The sequence below is a fragment of the Trichomycterus rosablanca genome, chromosome 16 (assembly GCF_030014385.1).
Source record: "Trichomycterus rosablanca isolate fTriRos1 chromosome 16, fTriRos1.hap1, whole genome shotgun sequence".
Classification (NCBI taxonomy): Eukaryota; Metazoa; Chordata; class Actinopteri; order Siluriformes; family Trichomycteridae; genus Trichomycterus; species Trichomycterus rosablanca.
Genome location: NC_086003.1, coordinates 5176697 through 5190808, shown reverse-complemented (window position 1 = coordinate 5190808; position 14112 = coordinate 5176697). Strand labels below are relative to the sequence as shown.

Below are 14112 nucleotides of genomic sequence, written 5' to 3'. Positions count from 1 at the left end.
CTAGATGGTGCCCAGGCGACCGCTGGCAACGCCGAGTTTCGAACCGAAGAGTTCAGAATCTCAGCGCTGGTGTGCTAGTGGAATATCCCGCTGCGCCACCTGGGCACCCTTTATTTTTTAGGTTATTATGTACTGTTATTTTTACTAACCTTCACTAAGGCTGCCAATAAGCTAGCTGTACTTGTGACTAAACTATATAAGCAATCTGTAATAAGTATCTGGACACCTGACAATGAGCTTGTTGTATTTCCCGTCCTAAAATCATGGACATGTACACATAATCGATCCCTCTTTTCTTTGTAGCTTTGGGAATTTGTGAATATTCAGTCAATAGAGTCAGTGAGGTCAGGAAGAGAGGGTCTGGCTGAGACTGGGTTGAGACCAGGGCTCCGTATAGGCAACTGGAGCTCCTTTACAAACAATCCTTATAGACCTTGCTTTGTGCTCAGGGATATAATCATGCTGAAAGAGAAAATGGATTTCCCCAAACTTTACCTAAGAAGGATCTTAAAAAAGTTTCAGCACCTTTATATTTTGGTTGTATGCGGTGAGGGCGGGACAGAGACTGAGAGACGCTTATAGTCTGGATTTAGCACCATCTGATTTCCACCTTTTTGGACGTTCAAAGAAGCTTTAAGGGGAAGAAGATTTTCATGTGATGGTGATGTGAAAGCGGCGCTGCATCAGTGACTACGTGCACAACCAAAAACATTTTTTGCTGATGGCATTAAAAGGTTGGTACGATGCTGGAAAAATGCATCAGAAGGTGAGTGTGTAGAAAAGTGTGTTTGTTTTTGAAATTTCTAATAAATAAAATTTTTACAAGTGAGGAAACTTTTTGAAGAACGTTCGTATGTAATATGTATACACCTGTTAGCAATGGATGTGGGAGAAACAACTAAATTCAGACATTAGGAGGGATGTCTGCACACTTTTGGCTATGCAATGTACATATCAGCCAGCCTTACAATTTCTCAATTTTTCATTGCGTATAAAAATAACTAATGAGAATTGTCTGCATCACCACCGACAGGTTTAGTTTCATATCTGTGCTTCCTCAACCCACAAACCACTTCTACCACAGCAGAGATCACATCCGGCCTACAAACCGGGTGCAGAAAGGGTGAGCCCTGGCACCTTTTAAAAACGGTCACAGAAATCTCACATCACAAACCTGGTGTACACGGGGTATAGAAATAGTAAGTAGGGGAGGAGAACTAAAACCAAAAAGCAATAACAGGAAATGCTTATCTCTGTATCGGTCTTAGTGTGTGACAGCTCAGTCCTTCACCTCGCTTCTCCATGAATCTGTTGAAATCAGCATTCGAAACCTCAAACAGCATCTGCACACCACTGTCTATCTGAGGTAAATTCACTTCACACATTGTTTTATAGTTGAGGGTAAAAGTTTACATAGTTTTATGTCATGGCTGTTAATGGATTTTAATAATTTCTGCAATGGTTCTTTTTCTCTGACCAAATGATTAGAACATGATTAGAACAATAATTCTAACATCCTGTGCATATAAGAAATAAGATTATACTTGATATTTGATGGTGTTGGATATTCTACGTATATTGTCATTAATCTTTGTAGCACAGCCTCCTAATTCCTTCTTAATGATAATGATTAACTACAGTTGTTACATTTGTTCTGTGGTCATATATACACCGATCAGGCAAAACATTATGACCACCTTCCTAATATTGTGTTGGTCCCCCTTTTGCTGCCAAAACAGCCCTGCAAATGTGCTGCACTGTGTATTCTGACACTTTTCTATCAGAACCAGCATTAAGTTCTTCAGCAATTTGAGCTTCAGTAGCTCCAGCCTTTGCTCCTCACGTGCATCAATGTGCCTTAGCTGCCCATGACCCTGTCGCCAGTTTACCACTGCTCCTTCCTTGGACCACTTTTGATAGATGCTGACCACTGCAGACTGGAAACACCCCACAAGAGCTGCAGTTTTGGAGATGCTCTGACCCAGTCGTCCAGCCAACACAATTTGGTCCTTGTCAAACTTGCTTAAATCCTCACGCTCGCCCATTTTTCCTGCTTCTAACATCAACTTTGAGGATCAAATGTTCACTTGCTGTCTAATATATCCCACCCACTAACAGGTGCCGTGATGAAGAGATAATCAGTGTTATTCACTTCTCAGTGGTCATAATGTTATGCCTGGTTGGTGTACAGGGCTGCATAGCCAGGAAAGCTTAAAAAAAAATCTAAATTGTCACCTCAGAGCTTGACTGTGGTCATAATGTTATGCCTGATCGGTGTATATGTAGGCAATATCAAGTAAATTGTACTTGATTGATGGAGTCATTTCTAATAAACATATCCAATATATTTTTAAGCAATCAGATACATTGATGAACATGCTAACACTCATTTCTTTCTACAGAAATGACACTATGCTGGAGATTTACCCGAAGGCTGACCATCACGCCTGTCCTCATGCCCCTTGTCGTCGCCAGTATTATTTTAAGCTTTATAAGGATGCCTCAAATTCAAATCTCCAGTAGTGGTGGTAGCACAGTGAACATCACCATCCTACTGTGGTACTGGCCTTTTCACAAGAATTACAGTTTGAAGGGTGACGTCTGTCTACAGAGTTACGGGATCATTAATTGTCATTTGGTGGATAATCGGTCACTCTATTCCAGTGCTGATATCGTGGTCTTTCATCACAAAGAGCTTCAATATCACAGACAGAAGCTTCCGCTCCACCTCCCTCGCCCTGACCAACAAAGGTGGCTCTGGATGTCCTTGGAAGCTCCGGAAAACACAGGCAATCTGGACAAGTACGCCGGGATCTTCAACTTGACCATGTCGTACCGGTCGGATGCAGATGTTACCGTGCCATATGGAAAGCTTGTACGTAAGCGGAGAGATCTGAGCTCATTCGTATTGAAGCATAAGACCCATTTGGCATGTTGGGTGGTTAGCAACTACAGAGCAAAGCACAGGATTCAAGTGTACCAGGAGCTCAAAAGAATCATCCCTGTACAGGTGTACGGTCGAGCGGTTAAAAAGCCACTAACTGAAAGTGCACTGCTGCCCACGATTTCCAACTGCTTTTTTTACCTAGCCTTCGAGAACACTAAGTCTGCTCAGTACATCACAGAGAAGCTGTGGCGGAACTCTTTTCAGGCGGGCACAGTTCCTGTAGTACTGGGCCCTCCAAGAAGTGACTATGAAGCTGTAGCGCCACCTCATTCTTTTATTCACGTTGATGATTTTGATTCCATAGATTCCCTGGGACATTTTCTGCAGGAAGTAGCTAAAGACGAAAAACGCTACATGTCATACTTCAACTGGCACAGGGACAACAGCATTAAACTGTACACAGACTGGAGAGAAAGGCTTTGCACTATCTGCCAAGTTTATGACAAACTCCCCATCTATAATATATATCACAACTTGAGTTTTTCAGCATAATGGACTTACAATGCATTACAAAGTATTTAAACCCCAAAATGCACTTTTAACTTTCATTATTTAATAAAAAATCATACACAAGCAGCAATATTGCACAGTACAGGAGTGGAATAGTGTAATTAATTGTTTTTTTATATATATAAACAATAAATCATTTGAATAATAACTAGTTCTGTATGTTTTTGGATGTTCATTCATTTTCAATAAATGCTTCATCCTGATCATGGTCGTGGTGAATCCACCACCCAGAAACAATGGGCACAGAGCAAGAATACAGCTTAAACAGGGTGCCAATATTTCACAGGGCAAGATGTTTGTTTGTTTGTTTATTAGGATTTTAATGTCATGTTTTACACTTTGGTTACATTCATGACAGGAACGGTAGTTACTCATTACACAAGATTCATCAGTGCACAAGGTTATATCAAACACAGTCTAGTGTCTCCAATTTACCTCACTTGCATGTCTTTGGACTGTGGGAGGAAACCGGAGCACCCGGAGTAAACCCACGCAGACACAAAAATAAACATGCCAATAAACTCCACACAGAAAGGACCCGGACCCGGACCACCCCACCTGTTGATCGAACCCAGGACCTTCTTGCTGAGGCGACAGTGCTACCCACTTAGCCACCGTGCCGCCCTCACAAGGCAAGACACATTCACTCACTTGCACTTAAAGTCAATTTAGTTACTTAGGATTTAAATATCAGTCACTACCTGTAAGATGTTTGAATGTCCTCATTGTGTCTACAGAACATCTGTTTTGTTCCTACCACACAAAATATGCAGATGATGGACTAGCTGCTCTTCAGTAATTGCGTGAGCAAATGGGATGATGTGTACTGCCATGTGATGAACTGGCATCCTGTTCAGGATGTGTTCCCGTCTTGTGTAAAACTATTGAAGTGGGTTATGATTATACTGTACAGACTCTATTTCCACCACAGTTCATTCATAACCCCCAACTATTCACAGTTAAACATTCATATCTGCTTATAAGGGGCATACATGTACAAGTTAAGGTGTTTTAGCAATTGCAACCATAAAGCAAGGTCCACAAAGACCGAGTCCAAACTTAAGTGGCATGCACAGTTAAAGTTGTAATCTAGTGTGGGTTACGAATCAAAAGGTTCTGGGATTGAATTCTTTTTTTTGTCGGATTAATTGGAATATAAACTTCTGTATATATACATACAGTATATATTTTTTTAAAAACATGATGTTTTTCTTAAATTAGTGAGCCTTCTAAAATTATGGACACACCGCTTATTACCATTAAATTGTGAGGCCAGACATCGATTTTCCATTTAATCCAAAAGGTGTTTCAGGGGTTGAGGAACAGGGCTGTGCACAAGAAAATTTAATTAGACCAAACACTGTACTTGTATGTTGACTGGCCTTGACAAATACCACAACAAATCAGTCCCAACTTAGAGAACATAATAAACTACACTTGGGGTTGCAGACACCGTTCCAAATTTCTGACCTATGACTAACAAACACTCCCTTACCTGGAAAGTCTTATTAGTAATGAGATGTACTGCAATGAAGCATGAGTATTGGTGTGAAATCAGGATTATGGCCCTTCCCTTAACCTGACCAGTTAAGCAAACCTGTTATTAAGCAAACAGTCCTAAAATGACTTTTTGTTTTATAAAAACATTTTATAAGTAATGTTCAGGTTCATTTGTGCTACCAGATCATAAAGTATAGCTAGCTTTATATAGTTCTACAGTAAAGGAACTAATATCTAACTCTGGCAACAATAACTCAGTAGCAATAATTTACTTTCTAACCAGGATGTAAGACAAATAAAAGCATTTTAAGGACGACACAAAACTGAAGTGGCGAAGGAACAGTGGTTTAATTGCTAACATTCAACTAAGGGAAACGCAGGTCATCGATCACAGCAACATTCCAATAAATTATCAAAATTTGACAAGATTTACAGTGTTGTATAAGAATGCACGTGATCAACAAATAAGGCACATTATCTCAGCTGAAGATTTTAAGGTGGGCATTTAACATAAAAAACTAAAATTGGCTAGTGTGGGTTTTATGGGCACTTTGAATTTACACATGTATCAGTAGGCCATGAAAGAACAGTATTCGATGCCCTCGGATGACTACTTTTAACAGCCCCCCACCCCCAAAAGTGTCACTGCTATTCATTTAATCACCATTATTCAGAAAATCTGAATGTAAGCAAGCTGACAATCTCAAAGTTCATCCAAACCATTCCAAAATATTTAAAATACTGCATATTTGCTCATATTACAAAAAATAGAGATGAAAGGATTATATACAGTCTGAAGGAAACATTAAAACATTAAAAATCTTTTGTAAACTCATGCTTTAAAACCATGACTTGTGCAAATGTATCTCATAACCAAGCAGTTCACATTCCAAGACACGCAGACTGGGAAACCAAGCTTCCCTGTAGTGTTCATTTCTGAAATAAAACGCTCAGATTTCACCGACTTTGCATCTTCTAGACCAGCAAAGCACGTTGGAAGCAACATTGGAAAAAGAAGAAGAAAAAAAAAAAAAGTAAAAAGAGTAAAAGCAGAAGCAGACTGTAACTTCGAGTACCAGCAGCTTCACTTGACGTATTGCCCCATACCCTGTGTAAGATGAAAGGGTAAAACCTAGATTCAGTCAGATTAGCTGGACAGGTGACCCACTAGTCCAGGATGCAAGGCTTGTTTGAAGACATCCGGTCTGTGAAGCTGCGGCACATACAGTGTCGGCATGCCACCTGCATGAGCCACTCCCGGGTACACCTGACCTGGATGGGTCACACCACCCATGGGCTGAGGCGGTGTCTGGCTTTGTTCGTAGTATTGACCCTCTATGCCCTCCTCGTCGAACGGCAGAGCCAGGCGCTTGCCTTTCTGTCTGCGGTTACAGAACCACACACGAACCACCTACGACAGAAACAAATACGTTACAAAAAAGAAAGCGCTTAAGCAAGTGTTTAAATCGAATTTAAACGTGGTTTACGTTTACATACGTCTCTCTCCAAACCGAGGTCGTCGGATATGTGAGTTATTTCCAGCGTGTTGGGCTTAGGGCACTTGAGAAAGTAGGACTCCAGAGCGGTGCGAACCGAACCCTCTAAGCTGGTCCGTCGTTTTCTCTTCCTCGTGTCAACAAAAACTCGCTCAACCTTGTACATCTAAAATAGACACAAACATGTGGAATTTGACTTTCAATTCAACTTGCAGACAGACGATCATTGTGCCACCAAAACATTGAAAAGAATGCTTGAAATTTTTGGGTTACAATATTTCCTACTTACATCTTGAGGGTTTTCTGAGGTTTCAGCTTCGTTTAACCATTTCTGAAGCAGAGGCTTTAACTTGCACATGTTCTTAAAGCTGAGCTGTAAAGCTTCAAAGCGACAGATGGTCGTCTGACTGAACATCTTTCCTGCAAACAGCATTTAGGAGGAAAGCTTATTAAAAAAAAAAGTCCGATTACAGTACACATAGCTCAAATAGTAACACACCAAAGATTTAGGTCTGGCATGAAATCAAAACTGTTTGGAAATGGGTAACTGGTCGTAGTCAAGAGTTTTATTTAATGCCAGGCTTACAAAGCGATTATCTTCACAGCAGGAAAGGTGGGTAGTTCTCAGATTTTGGTTTATAGTCCTTGAGGACTGTTTTCATTTTGGCTTGATTCAAGGTTTTCCTCATAGTCTTTGGTATTGTAATAGATTGTCTCAAGAGTTTTACATTACCACATGTTTAAATGTTACCACACACAATACTGATGTACAAAAAACAGGCAAGTGCAAATGCATCACATATAGACAGCTTAGAATTCATGACAGACCTACATCTAATCATGCCAACATATTCCTATAGAATAAAGTCTTAAAGAAAAAAAACCTGAACTCATACTATACTGAAAGTAATACACTAACTCTACTAGGCACAGCTATGGGAGTCAGCTTATTGTAGCTACAAATAAATTAGGCACATATGCCACAAAGAAGGGATCGTAAACTTTTCTATACCAAATTAACAATCTTATATGCCGTATACCAACAATAAACCCATTATTCCTCAAAATGTATGTAATTGTGTTTGAATTTACTGTATTATACTGCATGGGAAGCTTTTTAAGACAAGACAGAGTGCCCACTTTCGTTTCCTTTAAGGTGTTGCTACGGTTCATGTACCTTTAGGATGTACAAAATTATTTTAAGGTCAGAAGGAAACTTGTGTTTTAGCTTACATATGCATTTAATTATTTATAGTAAACATACAACATGAAAACTGATCAACTGACACCAATGTCTATCATGCAGTGGAAACACAAGTCCCTAGAGTCAATATTGAGGCTATTAGGTGTGTAAAACAAAACAGTGGAGTCTGGGGAATATAGTGAAATGCTTCCCCTTTTCATAGACAAAAATGCCAATTTTGCTAAGGCTTTGCACAGTTCCTGAACTATATATACAGAACATACAGCCTAAATTACTCACCATAAGTCTGGATAGCTTGTTAAACAGAACATTAACATGGTGACCACAAACCAACTCGATGCATTTTGTCTTCCTTTACATGACCCATGGCCCAATATTTAGAGAATGTAGCTTAATGTACTAAACTAAATGGATTAACTAGTCATGTAATGTAACCAAAGGTTTACATTGCAGCATTTTGCCAGCTGGCACTAATGCAACACACAAGAACCTCTGGATTCAACACTGGCCCAGGGAACTCACCGTATAGGTTTCCAAGAGCAAGTCCAACATCTGCTTGAGTAAAGCCTAAGGTGATGCGCTTGTGCTTCAGCTCTTTGGCAAACTGCTCCAACTCCTCTGTGGTCAAGTTTTCCTGAAAACAAATACAAAAGACATTAGCACAAGCAACATAATGAAAAATCTGATGGGGAAAAAAAAGCAGATACTTCGATTAAACTGATTAGAAGTAATAACATTAACTTGAAGACACCAATGGGCAAAATGTTTGTGGTCACAAGGGGGGTTAAAAAGAAATCTAATGGAAGATGCCATTTAAATGGGTATCCAAAAAAAGTTACAATTGTTTAAATTAAAAAAAGAACCTTAATTCTCTTATTTCTTAAGTACATTTAGTGGTTTAAGTACATTTTGTGGTTTTTGTAATAACTAAATGAAGGCATTGCTTTTATATATTAGACTAATAAATAGTGAGTACAGCAAATAAAAAAAACCCTGTTGATTAAATGTGTGTTTACCTCCTCCTCAGAGTCGCTGCAGCCGCCGCTAGACGAGCCGCTACTGCGGGCGGTGTTTTGCGCCTGAGTCGCGGCCGGGAGCTGCACTGCGGCCGCGCTGTAAAAGCCGGGACTACCGAACCCGTTCCCGGGAGGAGAAGGAGATAAAGACGGCGATGAAGCAGAGGGAGTCGGCGGGGCTTGCGCGACATTATTGGGAGCTGTGATGTGAGGCAGACCGGTCCAGAAGGCTGGAGCCCATGGTGCCGGAGCGGAGTAGTACACCCCGGCGGGCACTGAGCTCCCAGGGCCTGGGAACTGCGGGTGAAGTTTAGTCTCCAAACCTCCGTAGTCTTCATTTTCGTCTTTCTCGGTCTTCACCTCGGGCATCTTGATTTGCTCGCGGGTCTCGGCGATAGGAGGGCTAAGGTTGGTGGGCTGTGTAACATTGGTGACCCCAGCCACCTGCCCGGTGTACTCCGGGGCCGTGAAGGGGTACCAGTGTTTGGGCTGGGTGAAGTCACCCACCTGGGCGTCGTTAGACCTGAAGTCTCCACCGACCGGCGGAAAAGAAAAGAAGCTTTGAGTCGGAGCACCGTTGAGCCCGTTAAAGGGCGTCTTGTTGAAGAGTAGGCTCGGGTCCTGGAGCATGCTGTGCGGGAACTGAAGGCCTTCAGGCCCTCCTGAGTACGAGCTCATAAACCTGGACAGATCGTACGCCCGGTTATTGCAGTCTGTTGGAGGACTTTCTGGTCGATCAGACATCTTCCTGGATTAAAACACGAGTTCCAAGCAAGCTTCTCTCAAAGATAGGTCAAAAGCAGGTCCATAATAATAAAAAAGAGCCAAACTTGTTAAATCCTTCTTGGCTGAATCTGCAAGATGGTTCCACTAGAGTCGCAAGCTGCTGAAAACGTTCACAACACTCAACTGAGGGTCAAGTGGTCTTCAATTAACTTCCTCTCGCCTTTTACCACCACCCACCTGGACAAGCTCAAACTTACAAGTGTGGTCTGCCTCCGAGCGCCAGGTTTTCCTAATCAATCCATGTTGGAGGCTGGGGTCCTAATGATCTCACCTCCCATTGGTCACCTCACACAATAGAATTCAGCTGAAGAAGCATTTGTAAATGAACTTGATTTTAAGGACGTGTCCCTAAATGGCTCCCTATTGGAAACATGTTCCACTAGTTAGGCTGCCTAAGTCTTCATGTTTACACCCTACATAACGCTCTTAGGTAGATTATTTTCAAAATATGCGACGTGTATGTATGTATGTATTCATGTTTTTAAACGCCATCTAAATATATACCCACTAATACATCTTATCCTGGAAATACAACATTGGTTTAGTGGAATGGTTGGTCAATTGAGTCAGTGTGTTTAATCAACAAGTTTAAACTAGAACCAATTCATGAAGGGCTGCAACCCACCTCCGTGCATTCAGTGTATTTATAATGCAAACTACTCCTGCTTATACAGAGGCCGTGTTTAACATGCACCACACATGACTTTGTCTCAATAATTTCCTTTTAATGAGCTGGCCTTCATATTCTAATGTTACATCCTATATAAAGAACAGAGTTAATGCGGTACATGGATTACACAAAAATTCAGATCATTACAAGCAGTTAATGTTCTTTAAAGAATAAACATTTCTAAGAAAGTCTGTTTGTGACCAGATTTTTGAAACTTAAATCTTAGATGCCAATATATCCCTGCAGTTTGGAGGTCATTTTTACTAAAGGATGAAAAATAACCAATAGGTGGATTTGCGGATAAACGCTGTTCATATAAAGATGCGCAAATAAACCATGTTACACTTGTCCAAATAAATTAAAAAGTCGTTTGTTGGAAAAGGAAAGGGGAAAATATGTTGCAATAAATTTATTTCTATATAATCAAGTGCAATTTAGTTGCATCTAGCTTCGTGATTACAGTATTAATACTATACAATAAAATACTCAGAAAAAAGTGTCAAAAAGTGAAAAACGTTTTATGTTATCTATTATATATTTATAAATATATAAATATATATATATTATCCAACAAGTTAATATGTGGCACATTTATATAAAGTATTATGGGTTTTTTTTAAACCTGTTTTGAACCTCCATTTCTCTGTAAGACTTAATTTAAAAGTAATATCATGTTGATCTTATTTTAAGATTCTTAAATTTTTATTTAATATTTTTTTTATGTATACAATTCTAGCACATTAAAAACATCTCTATGGGAAAACTTCTTATGTTGTTATGTCTTCTTATGTCTGATAAGTTAACTTTTAAAGTAGGTCTACTACTAAGGACTTTTTTTTAATCTATAACACCAATACTACTAGTACGTGAATGTACTTTTTATTTGGGAAAAAACGCACAAATCCAATTGATGTATAGGCTAATAAAAAGTCTTCTTTAAACTTCTTTAAACAGTTTTTAATACTTACTAATTATGTAGTTTTTACCTATTACTTACTAAAACAATCTATTTTTTTAATTTAAAAAAACGTGTATGGGATCCCTAGCATATTAAAATGTAATCATACAATGTATAGGCTACGTGATCTTTAGATAATGCCAACTTATAAAAGATACCATAAGATTACCTTTATTTTCAACCTGTTTATTTGTATGAACCACATTTTGAAAGTGTACAATAGTTGGTGGGTGTGAGTGCATCACAGTTTGGTGAGATAAACACTAGAATTAATAAAAGGTGAAAAGTTTGTGTTGGAGGGATCAGGTTGGACTGATGGAGTTTCGGAGCTGAAGTGTCGCGTCTCGCACTGAAACACACAAACTCTCAGTGGAACCTGGAGATAAATCTACTGAAGCCAGCAGCACTTATCAGATTGAAACTTATCAGTCAGACATCAGACATCACACAAGTACACATGGAATAACGTGAATGATACTGACATGTGTAAACTTTCTGAATAATGCATTAAGTTGCATGAGTTGGGATGCACAGTTTCTAGTTAAATGTGCACCATCCACCAACAGTGCAGTTTATAAAGAACCAGAGAGGTAAATAGTGTAAATATCAGCATAAAGGGGTAGTATGATATTGCAGAGAGGGGCAGGAAGCCGCACCGCGGGGTCGTTAGGGGGGGTGGGGGTGATCCCCATAGACCCCGGACGCCCCGCCGTGTCATGGTGCAGCTCGTGGATGGGCGACCATTAGCTGCTTTTCAGCCCCGACAATAAAGACGCTAGCCTTTGATTTCGATCCGCCCCCCCATCCCCTCCGCCCCCCCCCCTCTCCCCCCTTCTCCCCCCTTCTCCCGAAACAAACACCAGCCAGTTTCCAGCAGCTGAATGGTGGCGGAATGTTCCAGTTGGAGCCGCTTTTCCTTGTACTGTAGGTACACAGTAGTCCAACTGCTCTCACATGAGAGAGATAAAACAATAATCGATCAAATAATGTTTTTAGAATTGTAGTAAATTAAATGCAATAGGAACATGTTTTGAATTTAGACCATTTTCACAACAGTGGCTATTTCTAATAGCCAAATAATACAACACTTATTTGCTGATTAATAACCTTATTTCACCTAATCATTTGTCAGTGGTGTTACCTGTCAATAGTGTATGACAATGTCCTTTGGAGCAATTAGTAATTATTAAGTAAGGACTTTTTTGTTGTTGATGTTGTTTAAACAACCCAGAGAATAAAATTACATGTTTGTCAGATTAAAGCAATTCAAGCACTGGTATGTAACACCAATTTTTGTCATCTGTGGTGTTACCAAACAGATAATGTCTCAGAGTTTTTCACATCTTTTTAGGACCCACCTGGGTGTTCTCTTCTCATATTATTTGGTAAAAAAGTCACTTAAACTAAAAAGAAGTGACATGTAATTGTTTGTTTTGATCTGTGGTGTTACAAAACAGGCCATGTCTCCTTTAAAAATAAGTAGGAATATATGCTTAAAAAAATATATAAAAGTGCCACCCTTTTAAAAATAAGTAGGAATACATATTAAAAATAGCACCCACAATATTTGAAAGTGCCACTCCCTTGAATAATAAGTAGGGATATATACAGTATATTAAAAATAGCACCCACAATATGGGTGCCACTCCCTTTTAAAAATTATTAAAAATAGGACCCACCATATTTGAAAGTGCCACACCTTTTAAATAGAAGTATATGTATTTAAAATGGGACCCACCATATTTAAAAGTGCTCCCCTTTTAAAATAAGTAGGACTATATATTAAAAATGGGACCCACCATATTTAAAGGTGCCCCCCCCCCTTTTAAAATAAGTAGGAATATATATATATATATATATATATATATATATATGTATATATATATATATATATATATATATATACATATTAAAAATGGGACCCACCAAAAGTGCCACCTATTTTTTAAAGGCAGACTTGCCATTTTTTAAAGTGTCTGGAGAAAATATGGTGACTGACCACTGCTTTTGTCCTTGGTGTTACCAAAAAGATAACATGTCTTTTGTAAAACTTGATGTTTACAGATGTTATACTTTATGTTTAGAGTAGAAATAATCAAAACCTTGTCAATTGTCTATGGAAATTGGTTTAGCTGATATGCATATGCTAAATGATAAAAACAAATTAACAGCCAACAACAAATGTGCACAATTTTATAATTCGCTTCAATCAGCAACACCAAATAAATTCCTGTTCTATCATGATTGTGATACCTCAAAAGAAACTCCACATGCCTGACGAAAGCCCTGACCTCAGCCTCACTGAACACCTGATAAAACCGGCCCACCCCAAAACAAGCCACTAATCTACCTCAAATTAATAATGCCACCAATCCACCCCAAAACCAGAATAAGCCTCCAATCCACCTCAAACTGGAAACCACCAGCTGTAAACTACAAATAGACTGCAGCATGAAAATCTGTGGACACAGCACCCAGGAGCCCTGCCAGGACCAGTCAAAGCTTTAAAAGACATCAAACCTTAGCTGTAGGCATTGTAGTGGCCCATGGCCTTGGGAGAGGGATTGTCATGCAAAGCGCAGACAGTAGAGGAGAAAGTGGAGCGAGTGGACCTTCAGAAGGCCGTCAGAGAGCAAAAAGCACCGAGGGCTCCAGCGAGGGGGTGACTAGGGATTAACCTCCCAAAGCACCCAGATGGCTTTTTTCAGATCTTGTCTTTTTAAGCAGCCTTTAAATCTAAAGTTTCTACACAGACTATTTCTGATAACTCACATCAAAGAGCTTTCACAATATCAGCCAGTTCCCTACAGAGAAGTGATGACATTACACATAATGAAACTCAGGCTGAAGACCAAACCTCAAGTTAGATTCTTTTACACTGACATTTTATAAAAATCATGTTTCATTATGACGTTTGGTACAAAAGAGTTTAAATTTAATGGGAAAACGTTTTAGTTAATTATAACATAAAAAACACAATGTGCTATTTCACTGTTAGGTAATGTAACAGAATGTCTTCACAAAA

The 14112-nt window shown here is 39.4% G+C and overlaps 2 protein-coding genes across 2 annotated transcripts; one reads left to right on the top strand and one right to left on the bottom strand.

The window, feature by feature from the left end:
* The first annotated feature begins 1285 nt into the window (after nucleotides 1-1285).
* Nucleotides 1286-3542, top strand: LOC134330632 (fucosyltransferase 7 (alpha (1,3) fucosyltransferase)). Its single transcript, XM_063011834.1, has 2 exons — nucleotides 1286-1366; nucleotides 2403-3542. Exon 2 carries the CDS (start codon nucleotides 2405-2407, stop codon nucleotides 3437-3439), a length of 1035 nt encoding a protein of 344 aa, XP_062867904.1. The 5' UTR covers nucleotides 1286-1366; nucleotides 2403-2404; the 3' UTR covers nucleotides 3440-3542.
* Nucleotides 3543-5293: 1751 nt separating this feature from the next.
* On the bottom strand, nucleotides 5294-9417 carry pou5f3 (POU domain, class 5, transcription factor 3). Its single transcript, XM_063011472.1, has 5 exons — nucleotides 8674-9417; nucleotides 8180-8291; nucleotides 6743-6873; nucleotides 6455-6619; nucleotides 5294-6368 (listed from the first exon to the last, which is right to left on the bottom strand). The coding sequence occupies exons 1-5, from the start codon at nucleotides 9415-9417 to the stop codon at nucleotides 6105-6107; spliced, it is 1416 nt and encodes a 471-aa protein (XP_062867542.1). The 3' UTR covers nucleotides 5294-6104.
* Nucleotides 9418-14112: the final 4695 nt, after the last annotated feature.

Coding starts and splice junctions, on each gene's coding strand:
- LOC134330632 (XM_063011834.1), top strand. CDS start 2,405: ATGACACTATGCTGGAGATTTACCCGAAGGCTGACCATCACGCCTGTC.
- pou5f3 (XM_063011472.1), bottom strand. CDS start 9,417: ATGTCTGATCGACCAGAAAGTCCTCCAACAGACTGCAATAACCGGGCG. Junction 8,292..8,673: donor GCAGCGACTCTGAGGAGGAG/GTAAACACACAT, acceptor ATTTGTTTTCAG/GAAAACTTGACCACAGAGGA. Junction 6,369..6,454: donor ACCTCGGTTTGGAGAGAGAC/GTATGTAAACGT, acceptor TTTCTGTCGTAG/GTGGTTCGTGTGTGGTTCTG.